Here is a 23982-nt window from a genome sequence, read left to right as displayed (position 1 = left end):
ATTGCAACATCGACAAAATTGTGAAGAGGAGCACAGGCAAAGCTAAGTTCTGTTGTTGCACAGATCAAAGAAAGTGACCTTTGTCATGCAAAGAAGTATATTTCGATGCTCTTTTATCTGTAAGGTAGCTGCTGGGGATTTCAGATTTAAAAACCAAAACATTGAAAACAATAATGAAACCAATACATGTAAATTCAGAATGAGAAGTTACAGGGAATTTAGCAGTCTTCTAGTCCAGGAATTTTTATATCAATTACTTAGAAAAAGTCACTTAGTATCATACTGCTTCCTAGAGGGACCACGTATCTAAGATGGACTCATGAAAGCCTCCACTTTCCCTGCATACCACTCAAATGGCACAGTCCAGTGTTTGCCTCTGTGAATGCCTCTTATTTATACTCCTGGGATTGACTAATATGCTCACTAGAAGACACATTTGATTAGAGTGCTATGAAATTGCAAATTTCAGAGACATTTACCCTCCTGCATATGAACTTTTGTGTCTATGCCTACACGGATTTGGTGTTTCTCTTACACTAATTTCCAAAGTTATGAGTATTCACTTCACTAGAGCTTCCCAAATAGCAGCAAATTATGGTCAATAAAGTATCTTATCAAGTCACTGAATTGTTATGGAACTGATCTTATTTGAGCTGATAGAAATCGTTTAGCTTCTTCTTAACTGATTTATTTTAAAATTCACACATACAGAGCACAATTAAAGGATATATATATACTAGTTGAGTTAGTCCCATTAGCAAATATGAAATGGGAAACTGCCAATTTCCAGGACAATACAAATTTTAAAAGTCTTTTGACTGCTCTGTGCAGCACTGCAGGACGTGGTATCTTAGTTCCCTGATTAGGGATTGAATCTGGGCCCCCTGCAGTTGAAATGCAGAGTCTTAACCACTGGACTGCCAGGGAAGTCCCTGGACAATACAAATTTAATGATAGTATGGAATATGGCACTTTGGGGAGACACCAAGTACTGTGTGGATCGCTCTCACTGATTCAAGCTGAATAGGAGGGTTTCAGAACTCTTAATCTCTGGTTCACCTGGAGGATGAACTTCCTGTGATATTTTTTTTAAGGTTCATTTTGAATAAGAAGGAACAAAAGTAATAACCAAAACTTTTTAAATTACTTCAGTAATAGTCTCATATTCAGGTTTTAGGGCTAATAAGTACACAGGAAACTGGAAAGACTGAATTTCTTTTCAAGGAGAGTGTTTGAACGAGTCACAGGAGACCTCTGGCAGGGGAAGTGTGAGTAAGAGCTTGAAGGATAGGCAGGCTGAGTCAGGACCTGGGCCAGGGAGGCCTGTGTGGGCCTGAGATGGATCCTGGGAGAGCAACAAGGGAAAAGCCCCATGGGCTCAGCTGTGTTGTGAGCATCTGTGCTCCTACTGTACCCAGACCTGGGACCTAGAGTAGCAGGCACAAGGATAGGCAAGTCATTAGCCTCCCTTTCCCAAATGACTAGAATTGGACAAATACAAGTTCATAATTCAAACAATCTTAAATCACAGTTCTACATGTAATATTTTTGGCAAGAAAACTTTTAAAGAAGCTATTATCTTAGAAAAAACCTATTTTCAAGTGGCAGCAACAAATAAGGAGGCAAATAGAATGAATTATGATACAACGTTTTTCATCAGGTGTGAAATTCAGACAAACCACCAGATGTCAAGTTCACTTCTTGCAGTTTTGTAGGAAAGTCATGAGGCGACAGCTCTACCATGGTGGCTGTCTATACACAATAGCTGTTGATCAACTCGTTTGTCAGGACAAGAAAAGTAGAAAAATGTAGCGTAAGGTGAAATTGATTTTTCTCCCTTTAAATATTGGTATGGTTTTGCATTTTGAATTTCACAGTTCAAGAAGCCAGATTTTTTTTCCTATAAGAGAAAGCCTGTGACAGATAAAGTAGAGACACAAATACCTGAAATGAAGATGCCTTTAAGTGTCCATCTTGCTGTCCCTTAAGGAAAATTCTTCAATGCACAGAATGATGTAAAAGGTCTCACGGATACATTGCTCTGTTCTTCCGTAGCATGAAAAGAGCAAAATCCCTGAAAAAAGGTGAACAGATCAGGGCCAGCAGCATTGGTCAGCCCACCACTCCCATCTCTGCAGGGAGACCAGTGACCCTGAGTCACTGATTCTCAGCCTCATTGTTTTCATCTGCAAGATGGTGACAGCAAGGTCTAAGGGACTGATAAAAGAATAAATACCATTAAACAGGCACACAGTAGGTGCTAAATAAATGTTGGGTGATGGTGATTTAGTTGTTAAGTCATGTCTGATTCTTCTATAACCCCAAGGACTGTAGCTGACCAGGCTCCCTTGTCCATGGGATTTTTCAAGCAAGAATACTGGAGTAGGTTGCCATCTCCTTCTCCAGGGGATCTTCCTGATCCAGGGACTGAACCTGCATCTCCTGCATTGCAGGTGGATTCTTAACCACTGTCACCAAGGAGGCTGGAAATAAACGTTAGCTTTTATTAAAGGGACCACAATTCCAAGAGAATATAAATCACTGGGATTAAAGAGCCAACAAAATCATGGTATGTACATTCTTTCATATTTATCTTGCTTGTTTTGGTTATTTTTGAGTTTAAATAGAAAACACACTACTTCACTCTCATTTCTATTAATTTTTTATATTCTGATTTTTATAATTAAACTTAGAATAGAATTTAAAAAATAAAAGAATCCTTTAAAGTAACCTCACTTCTGGATTGAAGAAGAAAATACATATTTTAATAGTTAAATTGCAGTTCTTCTATGCCAAAATACCAATGTGAGAGACAGCAAATCTTATGAAAGAAAGAGGGGCATAATTTAGAATACCACACTGACTCAAATTAAATATTTCTGTAGATCATTCTCAGAATGTGTGCCCTAGGGTTGTCAAAGCCGAAGCACTGAGGAAGTACAGATTTGTCCAATTTTTCACAATTACTCAGATATTAGTTACTCTCTCTGTTAGTAACTTCAACACAGCTTAATCTTCATGAGTAGCTTAGTATAAAAGAAAAAAAAAAGCACACACAGACTCTGGTCCTGACTGCGTGGGTTCAAGTCCTGGTTCTGTTTTAGGTTAGGTTTGTTCCTCTCTGTACTTTTGTTTCTGCAGCTGCAAACAGGGGTGGATAAACCTTAACTCATAGGATGTTTGAAAAGTTAAATGAGTTAACTCACATAAGCCACTTAGAATTTAAATATTTACTATAAGGAACAGAAGTCATTATTGGAGAGTAAATTCTGGATCTAATATCATAAAGAGGCAGGGTAGAGACTCATAATATTTCTCTGCTGAAATAAGGAACAGTATCTATATGCCAGCAGACACTGGGTAAGTGAAGCACTGACCTCTACCTTCGGGATTTCTTCTGTGGAGAAGAGGCACATGGGCCATGTGTCCTCCGGTGTTCTTTGTAGCCCTTGAGCCAGATCCTGTCCTACATGGAGCTTACCCCTCTCGTCTGACACAGTCGTGACATACCCAAGAGCTGCCTCAGAAAGATGATGAAAGGGACATGGACAGGAGTCTTGGAGGGTCAGAGGCATCAAGGCCACAGCACGGTGCTAGATAAAGTGAAGTGAAAGTGAAAGTCGCTCAGTCGTGTCTGACTCTTCGCAACCCTGTGGACTGTCCAGTCCATGGAATTCTCCAGGCCAGAATACTGGAGTGGGGAGCCTCTCCCTTCTCCAGGGCATCTTCCCAACCCAGGGATCAAACCCAGGTCTCCTGCATTGTGGGCAGATTCTTTACCAGCTGAGCACAAAGGAAGCCCAATGGCGCTAAGTAGTGGTCCCTAGAAATACCCTCAGGGCCACAGTCTAAAGACAGGCTTAGGACATGGGGAAGGCTTTGAGTCTCTAATACCTGAAGGCAGTGGTTTCATTCACTCCCCCTTTCCTGTTTCCACCTGCCAAGCTCTCTCATGACTAATGAACCCTCTTACAGTGTGGAATCCGTGCTGTCCTCTTCAACGTGGCCTCTGGTTGAGAAGAAACTTCACACGAAGGGCGGGCTAGGATTGACTCTCCTCCTTGGGGGCCTCATAGAGAGGTGAAGCCCAGACACAGAACTGTATGATAGACGTGCTCCTGCAAGTGAAGGCTTTTTCTATCATTTGGACCCAACCCCTTCCCTAAAGACATGAAAAATGATCAGGGGACAGAAGCTTGTGTTTCAGCTCTGCTCATGTCCTCCCCAGAGAAAATTAAAGTGTCTGCTGCTTTCCTATCAGCGAGTGAGCAGGGAATGCATTTCCCATGTTTATTCATTTAGTTCTTTCCGTATGCCATTGGAATTCTTATGGGCATTTGTTTGGGATTTGTTTGTGTGTGTTTGTGTCTTCCTGAGACTGAGTGAGGCCCAGATGTCACTCTACTATGTTAGACTTTGCTCAGAAAATTAAAAAAAAAAAAAAACACATCAAGATCATGTCATAAATTAATTTGTCTCTATGCTTATGTTGTTAAACTCAGAGTTGTTCTACCTCTAACTCCTCCTGTTCGTAAAGGAGAAGCTGTCATTTCTTGATCTCTCATGGGAGGGCTGCTATGGACCCTGTTAAGACATCATCTCAGGGAGACAGGCATCCCCAATGTAGAAAATATTGCCAAGTAATCACTAGACTTTTATCACTTTCAAATATTTCTGACTTGGCAGTTTAGCTATACCTCTCCTTAATCTTCTTTAGTTTGCCCTCCTTTTCAAACATCTCTAGATTTCAGAGCTACATTTGTATTTCTTCAGTGCAGATTAAGGCCATACAGTTGAAATTAACACTTTTCTTTCAATCTCTCTGTCTCTTTCAATTGTCCTCCTTCTGATGCACTAAGTGATACTGTTTGATGATTACAAAGCCCTTACAGTTTTAACTTTCTAGGTTTTGATCTTAATTTAGTTTTCTAGAATGTCTTAGTTCTTAAACAGGGTAAGAAGGAGCACTTTAACATAAAAGATATATATTTAATGTATTAGAGAGCAGACAAAAAAGAGGAGGCAAATTGGGGTTATTTTTTTTTTCTTCTGGTAATCTTGTGTGTCCATTGGAGCCTCAGTCTACTTAATCCCTTATCCTCTAATGCACACTCTATTCATTCAAGGGCTACTCCCCAGTGAAAGTAAACGTGGGTTAGTCGCTCAGTCGTGTCTGACTCTTTGTGAACCCATGGTATGCAGACTTCCAGGCTCCTCTGTCCATGGATTCTCCAGGCAAGAATACCAGAGTGCGTTGCCATCTCCTACTCCAGGGGATCTTTCTGACGCAGGAATTGAACCCTAGTCTCCTGCATTGCAGCCAGATTCTTTACTATCTGAGCCACCAGGGAAGCCCCAGGAAATTCCCCAGTACTTCTACTCTGGAATTCTTTATTCTTGTTTCAAGTCAATTTTATCCTTGTATTACCCACTTGACTCCAAACATAATACTAATCCTTCAAAACACTCATGGAGCCTCTTCAACTATCTCAGACCAAATTGGACTCCCTTTCTGGTCTACTAAAAACACTGATTGCATCCTTTAAGGTTGTATTTAATTTTTTTTTACATTTTAGTAATTTTACTGTCTATCTTTCCTATATTTTATAAGCGAAACCAGATTATTACAGAAAAATAAATTTTCTTCACCAACAGTCAGATAGAGCCTCTGAATTTAGGGCCTCCCAGGTGGCGCTAGTGGTATAGAATCTGCCTGCCAATACAGGAGACAACGAGACATGGGTTTGATCCATAGGTCGGGAAGATCCCCTGGAGGAGGGAAATGGCAACCCACTCCAGTATTCTTGCCTGAAAAATAACACAGACAAGAGGAGCCTGGTGGGCTACAGTCCACAGGGTTGCAAAAAGTCAGACATGACTGAGCATAATTACAACTTTATTTATTTTGATGAAGACAATATGGTGACAATATGGTTTTTGTGGATACAAAAACGTATAACCATCTGTCTCCATTTTTTTTTTTTTACTTTAAATGTTTGAATTGGCTAGGGCAAAAATATTTATTCTGAAAAGTCTTAGACTTCATGTATTTATTTAATATTTATATTCATCAACATTTTAACATTTTATATTTTAGTAAGAATAAATATTATAAAGCATAATTGACTCAATCATTAATGGACACCTATTAAATGAAAGTCAATTTAGAGATACAAGTGTTTTCAGATTACATTTAAATACATATCTACAGCTGCACCTAAATATCATTTTATTGTTTTGCTATCTCTGAGACAGAAATTCTCCCTACACAGGATTGAGTTCTTTCTTATTTTTTTGAAGTCCTTTTAGCATGTAGTATTTCAGTGGGGGTATTTGAAAACAGATAAATGTTACAAGAAATGATGAGAAATTATAAGTGTTGATGACTCTCTTTACCACAACTTCTGACATACAACACCTTTTTAACCAGAGGAAGCTATTGTAGGATGTGCTCCACCAAAACAAAGGAATAACCAGGAAAGAGAAAAATATGAGATTAAAATACTAAGGAAATACATAATAAAGGCAGATGAAGTGCCTAGAAAACATCCAATCCAGACAGAAGGAAAATAGAATCTCTGCGGAGATGGGTATATTATCAGAGGTGACTGAGGAGGTTTGTAAAGTGTAGAAAGTCTTAGCCATTGGCACAAAGAATCCAAGCAGAGGGGAAAAAAGTAGGGAATTGGTTAACAACTCCTTATTGCAGCTGTAAGTCTTTAATCCATCTATACTTCTTGCTTAGAAAATCAGGCTGCAGAAAATATTTCTTAATAAAAGGTTTTCTATTCAAACTTGCTGTCATGGCTGATGTGCTGTGGGTGAATGGGCTCCAAGGGGGGTTGCTGCTTCTCCCTGTTACAGACGTGGATGTCTTCAGGGATTGTCTCTCCTGGATTGGGCTGATTAACGGGACTGCACACTGTGCTGCCCTTTGCTCAGAAGCCGAAGAGTTGGTGCTAACCCTCATCAAGTGTTTATCATGCACCAGTAATGCCAGGCACCCTCCAGGTTAAGGCATTAAGGGACATCACTGATCCAGAGAGCCAAATCTGCATCCCCCTGACTCACATCCTAGGAGCAAACAGGAAAGCTGCATTCATGTTGCCTTCTTTCTTTAAATTCTCCACCATTCTTTACCTTTCTCTCTCTCCAACCACTTTTAGGGGGGAAAAATGTAGGGTTTTTGTTGTTAAAAGGACATAAGCTTCATAATACAAAATAAAGCAATTCTGGAAAATTCTAAGGAAAAATCTAAAAGTATTCCATATCAGATCACCTAAACTAGCCATTATGGTTAACAGCTCAGCATCTCAGTGATTTCTTCATGAATATGTACAGATTCCAGGCTAACAGGACAGATAGACAAATAATTTAACACCATGTAATCATAGGATGTTTTAGAAAAGTAATTTGACAATTTTTGTGTGTAAAGGGAATATTTTCCCAATATGAAATAAGCAATTCAGAGAATTACTACCATATCACTCACACATTTGGTTACTAGAATTCTACATTTCTTTTGCTCTTAGAAAAATAGAAACAGAAAAAGGTAAACAGATAATGAGAAATATTTTTATAAAAGTTGGTTCATGTTCCTCATGCTTTTTTAATGTATATGCATGTATATATTTTTTAATGTAGCATAAGGAAAAATATCTATTATGAAACTAAAATGCTTAACCTACTTCCGAATCCTTTAACTGCATAAATTCTTAATGCAATCTCCTTGATATAAGTATAATTCTTCACTGTATTTAGATTGTAGCCATTAGGTCTCTAACCATACTGCCTTATTTTGAGAGAGTATCAGCTGGATCTCTAAAACTGAAAGAAGAGAACATTAGCACATTTCAATTTTCTACTCAAGATTTAAGAAAGTTTGCTTCAGAACTGAAACTGGTTAGCAGATACTGCCAGTTGTCTGCCCTATGGCAATTATCCCCTTTTGCTGACCTAGCAGTGATCTTCTTCAGGTATTAGATGGTGAAGTTATCAGAGAAAGGGGCCTCAATGAGTCACAGGCCTGCCTGTGCTTAGTCGTTAAGTTGTGTCCGACTCTGCAACCCCATGGACTGAGGCCCACCAGGCTCCTTCTGTCCATGGGATTCTCCAGGCAAGAATACTGGAGGTGGTTGGCATTCCTTCTCCAGGGGAACTTCCCGACCCAGGGATTGAACCAGGTCTCCTGCATTGCAGACGGATTCTTTAACATCTGAACCACCAAGGAAGCCCCTGACTCACAGGGAATTGATCTAAATTAAGCTCTCAATTTCATCCTCTTTTTCAGAGATTTGTTTAGAGATAGCCATTTGACCCAATCTGGCCAATGGAATACAATGAAAAATCTGCTGAGAAGAAATAGTTCTGGAAAATACTTTCCTGATGACAAGAGAAAGACATACAAAAAAGACTTTCTCTTTCAGTTCAGTTCAGTCCCTCAGTCGTGTCCAACTCTTTGCAACCCCATGTACTGCAGCATGCCAGGCTTCCCCATCCATCACCAACTCCCGGAGCTTGCTCAAACTCATGTCCATTGAGTCACTGATGCCATCAACCATCTCATCTTCTGTCATCTTCTTTTCCTCCTACCTTTAATCTTTCCCAGCATCAGGGTCTTCTTCAAGGAGTCAGCTCTTCACATCAGGTGGCCAAAGTATTGGAGCCTCAGCTTCAACATCAGTCCTTCCAATGAACACCCAGGACTGATCTCCTTTAGGATGGACTGGTTGGATCTCCTTGCAGTCCAAGGGACTCAAGAGTCTTCTCCAACACCACAGTTCAAAAGCATCAATTCTTTGGCACTCAGCTTTCTTTATGGTTCAACTCTCACATCCGTACATGACTACTGGAAAAACCATAGCTTTGACTAGATGGACCTTTGTCAGCCAAGTAATGTCTCTGCTTTTAAATATAATGTCTAGGTTGGTCATAGCTTTTCTTCCAAGGAGCAAGTGTCTTTTAATTTTATGGCTGCAATCACCATCTGCAGTGATTTTGGAGCCCCAAAAAACAGTCTGTCACTATTTCCATTGTTTCCCCATCTATTTGCCACGAAGTGATGGGACTGGATGCCATGATCTAAGGTTTTTGAATGTTAAGTTTTAAGCCAGGTTTTCCACTCTCCTCTTTTACTTTCATCAAGAGGCTCTTCATTTCCTCTTCACTTTCTGCCATAAGGGTAGTGTCATCTGCATATCTGAAGTTATTAATATTTCCCCTGACAATCTTGATTTTGGCTTGTGCTTCATCCAGCCCAGCATTTCACATGATGTACTCTGCATAGAAGTTTAATAAGCAGGATGACAATATACAGCCTTGACATACTCCTTTCCCAATTTGGAACCAGTCTGTTGTTCCATGTCCGGTTCTAACTGTTGCTTCTTGACCTGCATACAGATTTCTCAGGAGGCAGGTAAAGTGGTCTGGTATTCCCATCTCTTGAAGAATTTTCCACAGTTTATTGTGATCTACACAGTTAAATGCTTTGGTGTAGTCAATAAAGCAGAAGTAGATGTTTTCCTGGAACTCTCTTGCTTTTTTGGTGATCCAGTGGGTGTTGGCAACGTGATCTCTGGTTCCTCTGCCTTTTCTAAATCCAGCTTGAACATCTGGAAGTTAACAGTTCACGTACTGTTGAAGCCTGGCTTGGAGAATTTTGAGCATTTCTTTGCTATCGTTTGAGTTGAGTTTAATTGTGCAGTAGTTTGAACATTCTTTGGCATTGCCTTTCTTTGGGATTGGAATGAAAACCAACCTTTTCCAGTCCTGTGGCCACTGCTGAGTTCTCCAAATTTGCTCGCATATTGAGTGCAGCACTTCAACAGCATCATCTTTTGGTGTTTGAAATACCTCAACTGGAATTCCATCACCTCCACTAACTTTGTTTGTGGTCATGCTTCCTAAGGCCCACTTGACTTCGCACTCCAGGATATCTGGTTCTAGGTGAGTGATCACATCATCACGGTTATCTGAGTCATAAAGATATTTTTTGTATAGTTCTTCTGTGTGTTCTTGCCACCTCTTCTTAATATCTTCTGCTTCTCTTAGGTCCATACCATTTCTGTCCTTTATTGTGCCCATCTTTGCATGAAATGTTCCCTTGGCATCTCTAATTTTCTTGAAGAGATCTCTAGTCTTTCCCATTCTACTGTCTTCCTCTATTTCTTTCTTTCTCTTTGCTTCTTTATAAATTTTAAATATTGTTATGCCAGAAAAATTCTACCACCAAAACATCTGAAAATAGTTTATTAACCATATTGCTCCCCTAAATAAATATTCATACTGCTTTCATTCTTGAAGATTGTTTGGGGAATTAAATATCTTATTTTCTTTCTACTTGTGTCTTACCTTTATTCTCCTTCGGTAATTTTTGCTAACTTTTTCTCCTTGTGACAGAGGAGAGAAATATCTATGTATTGTGTGGAATCATTGGATCCTTGGTATAAACTACACTTGCATATATAATTAGATTAAGAATACAGGCTCTGGATCTAGATTACCCATGTTTTAGTGAGAGAGGAAAGGAACAGGCTGAGCTGACTCTATCTTGAAAAAGAAGGAAACTCCATCTTGCACTTTCAGTGAGCTTTGGACCATGTGCCAGGTAGCCATGGGGATAACACACCTACAGCTGAACTGGCCTCCTGAACTGATAAACATTAGATGCCATACCAAGATTTCCCATCACCAAAAAGAATGTAATAATTCCCTATGTAGTCAATCACCTTTGTAATCTTTATGGCACCAACTGGTGTAGGCTACAATATATAACCAGCTGACCCTTCTGATTAGGAATCATGGCTGTAACCTGATTGTATTTCCCTTTAACACTTTCCAGGCTAGGTTTAAGAAATTTGGGTTTCACATATGATAATTTACATGCTTCAATGCCATTCTCCCATATCATCCTGCCCTTGCCCTCTCCCATAGAGTCCATAATACTCTTCTATTTATCTGTGTCTCTTTTGCTGTCTCGCATACTGGAGGGATGGGATGGGGAGGGAGGTGGGAGTGGTGTTCTGGAAGGGGAACACCTGTACACCCATGGTGGATTCATGTCAATGTATGGCAAAACAAATACAATATTGTAAAGTTAAAAAATAGATAAATAAACTAATTAAAAAAAAAAGAAATTTGGGGATGCTTAAGCAGTACACTTAAGGTTTTTACAAAAGTTGGTCAGGGTCCTTGGCTAAGAGGAGACTCTGCTTTGGGCCCGCCGGTGTAATAAACTGCACTCCACTATCTGCACTGTACTTCTGAGTGAGTTTGTTTCCCAGAATACGTAGCTACAACATTAGCACCAACTTTTTCATACACTACCTCAACAATGACTCTGGGTAAATTACTCAGCCTCTCTATTCCTTGGTCTTCTCATGTTAAAAATATGAGAATTAAAAGTATAAAATTAAAATGTATCTGTTTCTCCCCTAACTTGAGTGCTCCTTGGTTTCAAACTGCCTATTGGTCAGTTTGTCTACAGAGATTTAAGGAGGGCTTTCTCTGTGCCTTGTTCTGCTCTAGTTACTACAGACAGAGCTATGAGGAAGACAAAGTGGATACTTATAGTGATAGTGATTTTGTATGTTAGAGATTGTAAACTGTAAATAAACCTATGAACAAATACAAAGGAGGAAAACTTCAGATACTTAAAAATGTCATGAAAAAGATACACTTCAGAGATATGTGAATGAAACTCACCTAGTTCCGACAAGTGGGACTCTGAAATATGCTGGTCTTTGAGGAAGAAATTTGAAGTCTATGATGTTTGAGACCTGACGAATTAGAAGATCCAGTAAAATAGGAATCTCTGTCTTGTCTTTTCAGTCTTTTTAAGCTCTTTGCTGATTAATAGATATTTTTAATTTCAGTCTAGTCAAATTTATTAATGTTTTCTCTGGTGGCTAATTTGTACATTGGTTTAAAAATCCTTCCCTTTCATACTTCTAACAGCTTTATAGTTTTGCCCTTGACACTCAGGACTTGAAAATGCTAGGAATGGTTTTGGGCATGCTTGAGCATGCGCATGGTTACTCAATAGCACCGGAAGTATCTCCTGCAAAGCCCTTCCTTTCCCCAGTGATCTTCCATGTCACGTCACTCATATAGCAACTGTTTATGAAGTCATGAGTCAGCTTCTCTACTTTTTTTTTTCAGTTTGTTTATTGGTGAATCCCTGGATAAAGACTACACTGTTTTGCTTATTTGCACTTTATAGTACATTTTGTTGTAAAATCCTCTCACCTCGTACTTCATCCTTTTAATGGTGCTTGGTCTAGCCGTTGACCTTCACATTTTAGAATCAGCTTGTCAAGTTCTGCAGATACCCACACATTTCTTGTAGGATATTTATTAGAATTACACTGAATATATTCATCAATTTGGAGAGGCTAAATGTTTGCAATATTATGTCTCTCAATTCAAGAGCCTGATATATCTCATATTGTATATATGTATATTTAGTTACCATAGTGCCTCAATAATTTTTCTAATTGTCTCTTTTTTTTTTTTAATAAATTTATTTATTTTAGTTGGGGGCTAATTACTTTACAATATTGTAATAGTTTTTGCCATACATTGACATGAATCAGCCATGGGTTTACATGTGTTCCCCTTCCTGGACCCCCCACCCACCTCCCTCCCCATCCCATCTCTCTGGGTCATCCCATTGCCCCGGCCCTGAGCCCTTGTCTCATGCATCGAACATGGAATGGTGTTCTGTTTCACATATGATAATATACATGTTTCAGTGCTATTCTCCCAGAACGTCTCACCCTCACCTTCTCCCTCAGAGTCCATAAAATTGTTCTATGCATCTGTGTCTCTTATTCTGTCTCCCATATAGGGTTATCGTTACCATCTTTCTAATTGTCTCTTTATAGTTTTGTACGTCCTTTGTTAGATTTATTTCTAAGCATTTCAAATTTTTTATTTATGGTAGCATGTTATAAAATTTCATCTTAATTATGGATTACATTAATAAGTTAATTTATTATTCTTGTTGTTTTATTTACATTTGGGAGGTAAATCTTCTTTAGGTTGGAAAGAGTTTTACCATTAATTGATGTTAAATTTTGTCAAACAATTTCTTCATTGTATATTTTGTTAATGTGACAGTTTTTTTTCATTGTTTGAATGTTAAACAATTATTACATTTTCAGGATAAAAACTTTATCATAATTTACTTTTATTCTTATGGACTTGTTTCACTAATATTTTCTTTAAGATATTTGCATTTGTATTCATGAATAGGATTAGACTGTGTTTTCTATTTCATAATGTTTAACTCAGGGCTACTATCAAGAGCTTAAATAGTAAAGGTATTTATTTTCTCATTTTATAAGAATTCCAAAGATAAAGAGTACAGGGTTTGTTAAATTAAAGGACTCAAAAAGACATTCAAGGTTTCAGAGTCACGAGGACAGGCTCACACACAATACTTCAAACCATCTCTCACAATGATCTCTTCTTCTCCAGAAATCTCCTCAGGGCACCCTTCACCTCTGCATTCCTCAAACTATAGATTAAGGGATTCAGCATAGGGTTGAAAAGGCTGTAAAACAATGAGAGAATCTTCCTTTGTTCTTGAGAATGGCTGGATTTGGGGGCCAAGTACATGACGATGGCACTGCCAAAGAAGAGCCCGACCACGCAGAGGTGGGAGGAACAGGTGGAGAAGGCCTTCCTGCGGCCCTCACCTGACCGGATCCTCAGGATGGCAACCAGGATGCGCGCGTAGGAGACCAGCACCAGGCAGAGGGGCCCGACTAAGACAAACACGGAGCCTACAAAGAGGACGATTTGGTTGAGCCTGGTGTCAGCACAGGCCAATTTGAATACTGATATGATTTGACAGAAAAAGTGGTTTATTTTTTGTGGTCCACAAAAGGGTAGCCTCAGAATGAGAGAAATATGGACCAGAGCCAAGAGGAAGCTGAAAACCCAGCACATGGCAGCCAGTACTGTGCACACTCTCCAGCTCATGATGACTGAGTAGCACAGGGGGTGGCAGATGGCCACGTACCGATCACAGGACATCACCACCAGACTCATACACTCTGTGACAGCAAATGCCAAATACAGAAAAGTCTGAAGTATGCATGGAGCAAAAGAGATGGTTTTCTTCTGCATTATAAGATTCGCCAGCATCTTAGGGACAGTGCTTGAGGCATAGGATATGTCAACGATGGCCAGGTTTGAGACGAAGAAGTACATGGGGCTGTGCAGTCTGGAATCCAGGCAGATGAGCCCCAGGATGACCCCGTTCCCCATCAGTGTGAGGCTGTAGAATAACAAGAAGAAGCCAAAGAGGAAAACTTCAAGTTCTGGGTCAACTTGGAATCCCAGCAGGATGACTTCTGAGATCCATGTCTGATTGCTTCCCATGCTCTTTTGACAGATAAATAAAATGCTGCACTTGGGACAGAAATTTTAGAGCTGAGGGGCAGAAAAGGAAAAAGTTGGTCTGCTCATACAAACTGAGAATTTATGCCAGAGGCCACAAATCAGTAATTCCTGGATCCCATCAGCCCAAAGTCCTATGATATTGATTAGATAATTTGCCTTTTATTGATATTTTAAAAATTTTAGTTATTGACCAATTTTAAAAATTAGTAGATTTTGCATAAAAATTGGGATCTCTGTCTTCTTTTCAAAAAATAAATTATTTGTCATTTCTTAAAATTCGTTAGCTGAAGCTAATGAGAAGATAGTGGCAGACTGTTTCATTTACCACTATTTTCACTAATCTCTATTTTCCCACAGAAAATGAAGTTTAATGATGCTGAACAATTTTATCAGTATACTTAAACTATTGATTTATATTTTATTAAGGAGAAAGTAAATATTCATCCTCAAGAAGAGTTCTTAGGTTCTCCTGTACTTCAAACACATGGAAATAAAATATAAAATGAAACCCCTCAAATATACAACCAGAGTTTAAAGTGAGACAATTCTTCAATACAATAGAAATTAATCAGAAGCATGATATGGTCCAAGTATGAAATCAGAGAATCATACCTGGAACTCACCTGGTATGTGGTCAGGACAGGTTTTGGGATATGGGGTACGAATATGGTTGATTGAAACTACAGGCTTGGATTGGGCCCATAAAATGAGATAAAAACAAAACAAAACAAAAAACACTGCTGTTGGGCTGCTAGATACAGTGATTCTAAGGAAGTCAATACGCTTGCTCGCTCTGTCATTAGATCACTAGTGCCTGAGACACTATTGCATAGGACCTGATTCTATGTGAAGGGCCCATGAAGTCACCTGAAGAACAACAAACACTTAAAACCACAAGAGAGGAAGAAAGAAAATGTGGAAAGACCAAATCAAAATAAAAATGCTGGCAAAAACAAAAAGATTTCACTCAGCAGGGTGCCTAAAAAACATACAAAATAATTTCATGCCAAAGAGGAAAACAAAGTAAACGATTGTAACTTGATTTATTCAAGATGAAACTAAATTTATAGAAGAATCTTCATAAAACTCTAATATAATTAAGGATGGTTAAGATGTTCCAACAGATTAATAAAGGGTATGCTATTTATTCAAATGTTTAATAAGTTAAGAAAAATAAATAAGGAAGTCAGGAAAACACATCAGTGTGTAAAAATAGATCAGCTATGGACCTCTGAAATAAGAAATATAGCCACACAATTTTTAAAAATCAATAAAGAAAATGATTTCCAGACGTAATGTTAAGGAGGGAAATAGAGTCTTGGGAGGTCACATTAAGAATCCAGTCAGACTTGAATACAGAAAGAGGGGTAATATTTTGAAAGTGGAGTTTAGAGACATGAATAATAGATGAGAGGATGTACTTAGAAAAGATAAAGTTTCCAGAGCAAAAAAGAATGAAGAAAATGGTGAAGAAATAGTATTTGAAGAGATTTCACCATAAACATTCCAGAATTAAAAATAGACCTAAGTCCTTAAACTGCAAATATTTATTATACTTAATGAGTGTAATACATAAACATAAATGTACACTCAAGCAATTTTTCATAACTGAAGATATAATCTTTAGATAAAAATGTACTCAGAGAACAGAATAGAATAAATAAAAAACATTCTCAAAAAAATGCAAATTCTTAACAATCATCTCTTTGACAATTGTCTTTTCTTCATTCTCTACATTTCACTGTGTATTGACCTTCTGGAATTCCTATTCAATCAATGCTATAGTCAATCAACCTATCTTAAACTCTTAATTACCCCCTTAGATTTCTTTTCACTCTTTTCATCGTGTTTTAGACATTTTATAACTATAATTCAATTGCACATTTATTCTATGAACAATGCCAGGTTACCATTTATCCCCTCTACTTATTTTTTCAAAGCATTTATCCTCTAAAATATTTTTATGTTGATTCATATCCATTGTTCTTGGTTCATTATAGTGTCTTTTTTGCTTCTAAAACTTTGTGGTTTAAAAAAAAAAAAACATTTATTTATGTATTTATTTGGCTGCGCCAGGTCTTAGTTGCAGCACATGGAATCTTCAATCTTTATTGCAGCATGCGAACTCTTAGTTGCGGCATGTGGGATCTTGTTTCCTGACCAGGGCTTGAATCTGGGTCCCCTGCACTGGGAACATGGAGTCTTAGCCACTGGACCACCAGGGAAGTCCCTGTGACTTTTAATAGAAGTTATAATTTCTTTTGTCTCCTAAACAGTCCTTCTTAGACTTTTATAGTTTACTTTTTTCAAAATTAAGAGGAAATATTAAAAGTTATCAAGGGTAAAAATAATTATACACATAGGAACAACAATTCAACTGAACTCGACTTCTCATCATCAACAAAGGGTCTAGAAGCAATAAACTATTATATTTAATGTGCCAAAGAGGGCACGGGTTGTCTTTCTAAAATTATGTATATTCAAGAATTCTTTTGAATGAATGAGAGAAAAGTAAGACTTTATTTATATGAAGATAAGATGGTATTACATACCTGAAGATCCTCAGAGTACTATTAAAGTATATTCCTCAGTAATAATAAAAGGTAACCTACAGGTAGATTTACACATAATTTGAAAAAATTATATTGATAAGTTTTGTAACCTATAGGTTATAAAATGATTATTTTGGCATTTTAAAAGGAGACATTAAATTTTTGAAAATGAGTAAACAGAGAAAGGGATATTAGCTAGAAAAAGTTAATATTAATATTCTTGATAAGAATTGAATCCTGAATCACTTGAAATTTGTTAGAGCACTTGATTAAATTTAGATACTATCAATTAATGGACATCATTTTGAAAAGGTATGACATAAAATCTATGGATCCCCAAATTACAAGACAAATGAAAAGAAAGTAAAAGCATTATGAATCCACAGCAGGCAGAAGGAAGAAAATGAGAAATAAAGGAGCAAATAATCTTTTAATGAACAGAAAACACAATTTAAGCTGATACTAATATCTATGTATGTAAATTAAACATTATGCATAAATGGAAGACATTAAAAGATAGGTGAAGGTGAAGTCACTCAGTCGTGTCTGACTCTTTGTGACCCCATGAACTGTAGCCTGCCAGGCTCCTCTGCCCATGGGATTTTACAGGCAAGAATACTGGAGTGGGTTGCCATTTCCTTCTCTATTAAAAGATAGAGTTAATCATAACAAAAGCAAAAAAGAAAATCAAGTTACAAAGTCCTTTCAAGAGTCATACCTAAACTGCTGCTGCTGCAGCTGCTAAGTCGCTTCAGTCATGTCCGACTCTGTGCGACCCCATAGACGGCAGCCCACCAGGCTCCCCCATCCCTGGGATTCTCCAGGCAAGAACACTGGAGTGGGTTGCCATTTCCTAAACACCTAAACATAAATACAAGCATACAAACTCTCTATCACTGTCCTTGCCTCCATCTCTCTCTGTCTCTCTCACACACAGACCAAAGTTAAAGATGAAATAATGGAAAAACATGTCTGAGCATATAGAATCTGATAGTTGCAATACTGAGATAACTTCAAAGCATTTATAGACACAAGGGAACTACTACAGAATAATAATGAAAAGGTAAATCCACCAAAAAGATAAAATTCAGAATCTATTCCCTACAAAGACTTAGCAAACATCAACTAGGAAGAAACATCTTTAATCTGAGAAAAATATCTCCAAAACTTACAGAAAAATTATATTTAATGGTAAAATAATAAATCTTTTCTTATGAGTTAGAAAATAAACCTAATGTGCTCCACTGAAAACACTTCTATTTAACATTGACTCATAACTAGTCAGCAACAGGCAAAAAGAAGAATAAAGGGCAGATTAAATGGAAAATACAAAATACCAATTGTGTATGAAGAAAAAACTATTGATGAACTGTTGAAATTAAGTGTAATTATAAATATTCTGGATTCAAAGTCAATGCAAAAAATGAAAATATATAGATGTTTAAAAATTGGAAAATTTGTAAGGATTCTAAACTTCTCCAAATTCATCTATACTTTCAATGAAATCCAAATCAGAATTCTAGGAAATTTTCTTTATTTGTGGAAATTAATAATCTTATTCTAAATTTTGTATACAAAAATGTCAAAGATCAAGGATAGCCAAAATATCTGAGAATAAAAAATGAAATAAAAGGAATTTATTGATTATAATCATGTACTATAAAACTACAACTATAAGTCAAAGTGGTACTGAGGCAAGGATGAACAAATAAACCAATGAAACAGCTTGGTTAACTCAGAAATTCAGAATACATACACATAAATACGCACACACACATGCTTGATCTAAGACAAAGGTGGCACTGGTATTGTCAGTAAACAGTGCTTGGTAGGATGGCTATCCATGAGGAAGAAAACTAAGACATGACCCTTACCATATATAATATAGAAAATAAATTTCAGGTAGGTTTTAGAACTAAACATAAAAGATACAGGCAAATCTTCCAGAATACAAATTAGAGGATCTTAGAGTAGCAATATTTCTTAAACAGAATCCAAAAGAAGAAGATTGTCTCATATCAATGGTATACATTCTGACTGGATTTCCTTTTCTTTTTGTATTTTCTAAATTTAAGAACATTTTCACTTAGGTTAATATTTTTAACAACCATTTCTTAAAAGTGATTAAGAAAAAGAGAGAAAGAAGGCATCTAAATTTTTAAAGTTTTTATAAAGCAAATGTTTTTACTGAACATGATGCCAGATACAGAACAAAGGTGAAATGGAGAAACAGCTTTCACAGTAGAACGTTTTACCGTATTTTCAGCAGCAAATACTTTCCTCTAAACGTAAGTGACAGTGGAGCCACATAATCCCACTCTAGGATCTGATTAAGGGTTTTCCTGGGATCAGAACCACCACCCCTGGAGAATAAGGCTGGAACCCTGTGACCTGGGAGGGACTAGTCAGAGGAATGAGGAATCTATGGTTAGACAGTGTGGGTCAGTGTAGATCATATGTGACTCTGAGACCCCAGTACAGAGCCAGAAAGGGGTCTTCTTCACAAAAGTGCCTTTTTCTTCTTCCTAAACCTGATGATTTCTGCCAGCCTTCTGTCCTCTTCTGTAAATCACTGACCAGTGTATAAATAATGATTTGTACAACTGTGGGCTGGAACTATTTCTGATCTTTTCCTCAACTTGGACTTGAATGTAGAGGAAAACTCACAGAGATGGGGAACGGCTGGAGCTGAGTCACCTGCTCCCTGGAGTTAGTGCAGTGGATGGGGAGTCCCAGACACCTTTTCTGTCCTGATGGAAGGACAGGACTCAGGGTGCTCAGGAGCTTCGAGGTGTGAGGGTTTTAGAGTCTGATCACCTAAAACCAGCCCACTCCCCAGAGACATGCCTATCGAGTCCAGGGAACAAATTACTAAGCATCTTCTCACCATTCTATGTCTTCCCTACAGAGTAGAGCAAAACCTACCCTCTCCTCTTTGCGCTCCAGGTTTGCAATCCATGAGAGAGAGAGAGTGTGTGCGTGTGTGTGTGTGTGTGTGGAACTACTTAAGCAGAGAAATAAGAACTCAGGAAGAATGGCTGGGGTAATCCTACTCAGAGGGATCTTGGTATGAAAATTTAACAAGTCTTAAGTCATATATTATGGATTATGTCACATAGAACAATCTCCAAGTAATTAGACTTATTATGTACTTGATCTTCAAGTCATGCCTGCCTCCATATCCCCTTTTGGAATGATTTAAATGTCACGATGTGATGCATGTGGACCCCATGGAGCTTGTTAAGACAGCACCTCAAAGGACCAAATCCTCCCTGGAGAGTGAACAATCTTCGTCTGCTGAAAAGTGTTATTATGAAATGAACTACCAAAAACTTCCATTACAAATAATTGTTTTTACTCAGAAACTCATAAAGATTGAACTCTATTCTCTTATAATTGGGGCATGTTTTGTGACTTTAAGAATACTGGGCTTACTCTCTTGAAATACAAAGTCATCAGGCAATACTGTTTCATGCCAGTGTGCAGTAGGCAAACATCTGTTCTGGACCACTGCGTTTTGGGAAGAGGCCTGGCTTGAGGTAATAATTCATGGGTTAGCAGCATATATAATGGGCTTCCCTGGTGGCTCAGACAGCAAAGACATCGTCTGCAATACGGAAGACCTAGGTTTGATCTCTGGCTTGGGAAGATCCCCTGGGGGAGGGTGCGGCAACCCACTCCAATATTCTTGCCTGCAGAATCTCCATGGACAGAGGAGCCTGGCAGGCTACAGTCCATGGGGTCGCAAAGAGTTGGACATGACTGAGCGACTAAGCACAACAACACAAGCATATATAATGTATTGTAATCACTGAGACTGATGAGGTCCATAGAAAGTGGATAGAAAATAGATATGAAGAATCAACCCTGAAAAATGCCAGTGTTTTTAGATATGGGAAATGAAGAGGAGCAACCCAGAAAGTAGATGGGCCACCAGGAGAGCAAAATATCAGTGCTAAGGCAGGCAGTTCATCTCTCCACACTAGTCTTCACTTCTTATACTTGCACAGACTCCTAAGGTCCGGTAGGGGTGAGGGTTCAGAACCTTCTCACTTTTTCTTCTTAGATACCCAGAGTCCTGGACATGCAGACATCCCTACACATACGCATGGTCCACTATATTCCCAGGAACATGCTGGAGCCTTTCAGAGCCACCTGTATCCATCTCATTGTTCAGCTTTTCCTCTGAAGTGTTTTGGTCAGACAGTTTGGCACCATATCTTCATGCGTAATGCCTGTTATCAGTACCTCCGACAGCTGTGATGCTTAATAAGTGCCTCTCACTCTTTCCCATAAACACTCTACTCTATAAGTACTCAATGAGAGGGATGAGCCAGGTCAAACACAATCTTGCAAGTAGGTATTATAAGTAATCTAGAGATGATTTAAAGCCGACAGTAGGGTGTCCATAGGTTCTCCGCTAACATTCGAGTCTTTTATAACTCTGAGCTAATGGCCTAGTTTTCTAGGATTTCCAAAACCTAACTACCACATAGATAATAGAAATTTATTTTCTCACAGTCCTAGGGGTTTGTAGTCAAAGATAAAGGTGTTGACAGGTTTGGTTTCTTCTGAGGCCACACTTCCTGGTTTCTAGATGACTGTCTCCTCCCTGTGTCTTCACAAGGTCTTCCCTCTGTTTAGGTCTATATTCTATCTCCTTTCAAGGACATTGGTCACTTCGAATTAGGGCCGCTATAAATACCTCACATTAATATAATTACCTCCATAAATCTTATTTCTGAGAAGTCACATTTATATGTACTCTGGGCCATGGTTTCTATATATTAACTTTAAGGGAACACAACTCAGTACAAAGTAGCTAATTACTCACTTTTCAGATAATGAAATGTTACCACGTGGTGTGCATGATTAATGGCCACAAATCAACTTGCTGAATATTGGCTTTCAGGTATATGACTTGACATTTAATAATAATCATCTCTTTTGGAATATGGCTCAGGATTGTATTGCCCCAGTTTTTACCTTCCTACTAATAAAGACCTCAGTATAAAAATAAAAACATTAACTGGAGCAGATTGGCATTTGTGTAAACCCTCTCCAAGGGCTTTCAGGCTGCCTTAATCATTAGTGAATTTAACAAAAATTTGTTACATGCTGAAGATTAATTCTTCAAAAAATTCTTTGATAATATTTAATGTTTTTTTGAGCAAGGTAAAGTTATCAAGATAATTGTTGGTGAATTTAGGCTTCAAATGAGTCAGTAGTATAACCTGTGATCCTTGAGAAAAAGGACTTGCCAGTTAAGCTCACATTCCCAGAGGCCTAGTTCCTAGAGGCATTTTCTAAGCGATGACCATAAAAATGGAATCTGAGCAGAAAGCTACAGTCTTATTGGATGGAAGTATTCGAAAATGGAGATATGGAGCATAAGAGGGCTAGGAATTGAGTTGTGGGGATATTTGGAAAAGGAAAGATCTGTAGATAAGGAGCCACCAAAATTTGTGCAAGAGTTTTTGTGAGGTATTTCTTAATCCTAAAGCACATGAATGTTAAAACCTAACAGGGAACAGTTGCTGAGGGACTGAGAGGTGAGAAGAGCTGAGCATAACTGAACAGATATTTCAGACGTTGCAAAATGTCCAGAAGAAGTTGGAGTTATAAACTAGCCAACCTGGAGAGATCTTCATAAAGATTTTGATCTAGGTGCAAAAATGATGTCCAAGGAGTAAGAGTAACAATAAAATAGACCCATATTAACAAACCTAAAACCAAGGCCCAAGAGAAACAAGGTGATCTCCAACAAATATAATTGTTTGTTCAGGGGAAAAGCACAAAAACCTCAATAATCTTCATAGAAGTATAATATAATTGATAGCTTCTACAATGTATCATTTAACCATTGAAAATCAGGAAGAAATGATCAATGCTCAAGAGGTACATTAGTCAACAGTAGAGGTCCCAGACATAATACAGATAGTGAAGTTACAAATAAAGTTACCAAATAACTACAATGTATATGGAAGAAATGGGAAACAAAGGTAGCAAAAATGAAAAATACAATATTTCACTGAAGTATTACAGTCTACAAGAAGAATCAAATATCTATTCTGAACCAGCAATATGTATTATCTTAAATTAAGAAAACATTGGATAGATTTAACAGATGACTGCCTCCAACAGCAAGCAGGACCAATGAACTTATATGAAGATTAACAAGAAACTAATAAGCAATAGCATTAAAAGTAGTGAAAAATGGAGCTGAGTCTGAAAGACATATGGGAATATGGTAAAAATTCTAACATATACTAATGAAGAAAAAGATAAAATAGGAATAAAACAAATTTTGAAGATATTATTTCTGAGAATTGCCAATTCTACATTTTCTATTCCAATTTCTCCACTTAAGTGTTATTTCATAGTATTTTCACCATTTCCATTTTCCAGTTTCTTTTATTTACCCATCAGATTCTTGTATTCCCCAATTTTTCCAGTGCATAATTTTTCCTGTCTCTACATGATCAGATTGTTTACAAACCTTAATTTAAGTGTTTCATATTATAGATTTTCCATTTTTAAAACTATACTTTCTAAAACGTTCTATTTCTTCATTATATAGTTAATATATACTCATACTTGGACTTAAAAATTCAGGTTAAGACAATATTTTCTTTATGTGAATTTACTCTCAAAAAATGCATATTATATGAATGGCATTGGTGATCTTTTTTTCATTTAATATGAATTTAATAAAAATATTACAAGTCAATACATATATGATAAAGGTTAATTTTTAAGAATATATTCTTTTGAATGCATGTCCCATACAAGTACATGTTTTATCTATCTCCTAATAGTATAAACTTTGGATGTTTCCAGTCTTTTAGCTACTATAAGTACCGCTACAATGAGGCATCTTTGCTCACATAATTATGTCCTCAGATAAATTCTTTAAATTGGAATTATTGGATTGAAACTAACAGCATTCATCTCTTTGTATCAAATTTCCCTGAAGAAAGATATAGGGCTTTAGGCTCCTATGAACACACAATAGTATTAC

The 23982-nt window shown here is 37.6% G+C and overlaps 4 protein-coding genes across 8 annotated transcripts in view; all 4 read right to left on the bottom strand.

The window, feature by feature from the left end:
* The window catches only part of LOC145523729 (olfactory receptor 2A14-like), a 350514-nt gene that overhangs the window by 20740 nt on the left and 305792 nt on the right, over positions 1-23982 (bottom strand). For all 4 annotated transcript variants that reach the window (XM_081534513.1, XM_081534512.1, XM_081534514.1 and 1 more), the window contains one exon: positions 1945-2074. The gene's annotated coding sequence lies outside the window, so the exon portion shown is untranslated. The remainder of the gene's footprint in view (positions 1-1944; positions 2075-23982) is intronic.
* OR2A7 (olfactory receptor family 2 subfamily A member 7) overlaps positions 1-23982 on the bottom strand; it is a 343842-nt gene that overhangs the window by 171274 nt on the left and 148586 nt on the right. Inside the window, exon 7 of the mRNA XM_081531186.1 lies at positions 1945-2074. The gene's annotated coding sequence lies outside the window, so the exon portion shown is untranslated. The remainder of the gene's footprint in view (positions 1-1944; positions 2075-23982) is intronic.
* Positions 1-23982, bottom strand: part of LOC145523730 (olfactory receptor 2A12-like) — a 231101-nt gene that overhangs the window by 58533 nt on the left and 148586 nt on the right. For both annotated transcript variants that reach the window (XM_081534515.1, XM_081534516.1), the window contains 2 exons: positions 11704-11777; positions 1945-2074 (listed from right to left, as the gene is read on the bottom strand). The gene's annotated coding sequence lies outside the window, so the exon portion shown is untranslated. The remainder of the gene's footprint in view (positions 1-1944; positions 2075-11703; positions 11778-23982) is intronic.
* Positions 13456-14388, bottom strand: LOC145524030 (olfactory receptor 2A12). Its single transcript, XM_081535387.1, has one exon. It carries the CDS (start codon positions 14386-14388, stop codon positions 13456-13458), a length of 933 nt encoding a protein of 310 aa, XP_081391513.1.

The sequence above is a fragment of the Giraffa tippelskirchi genome, chromosome 10, assembly GCF_054371585.1.
Source record: "Giraffa tippelskirchi isolate mGirTip1 chromosome 10, T2T-mGirTip1v1.2.pri, whole genome shotgun sequence".
Lineage (NCBI taxonomy): Eukaryota > Metazoa > Chordata > Mammalia > Artiodactyla > Giraffidae > Giraffa > Giraffa tippelskirchi.
This window is presented reverse-complemented; position numbering and strand designations above follow the sequence as displayed.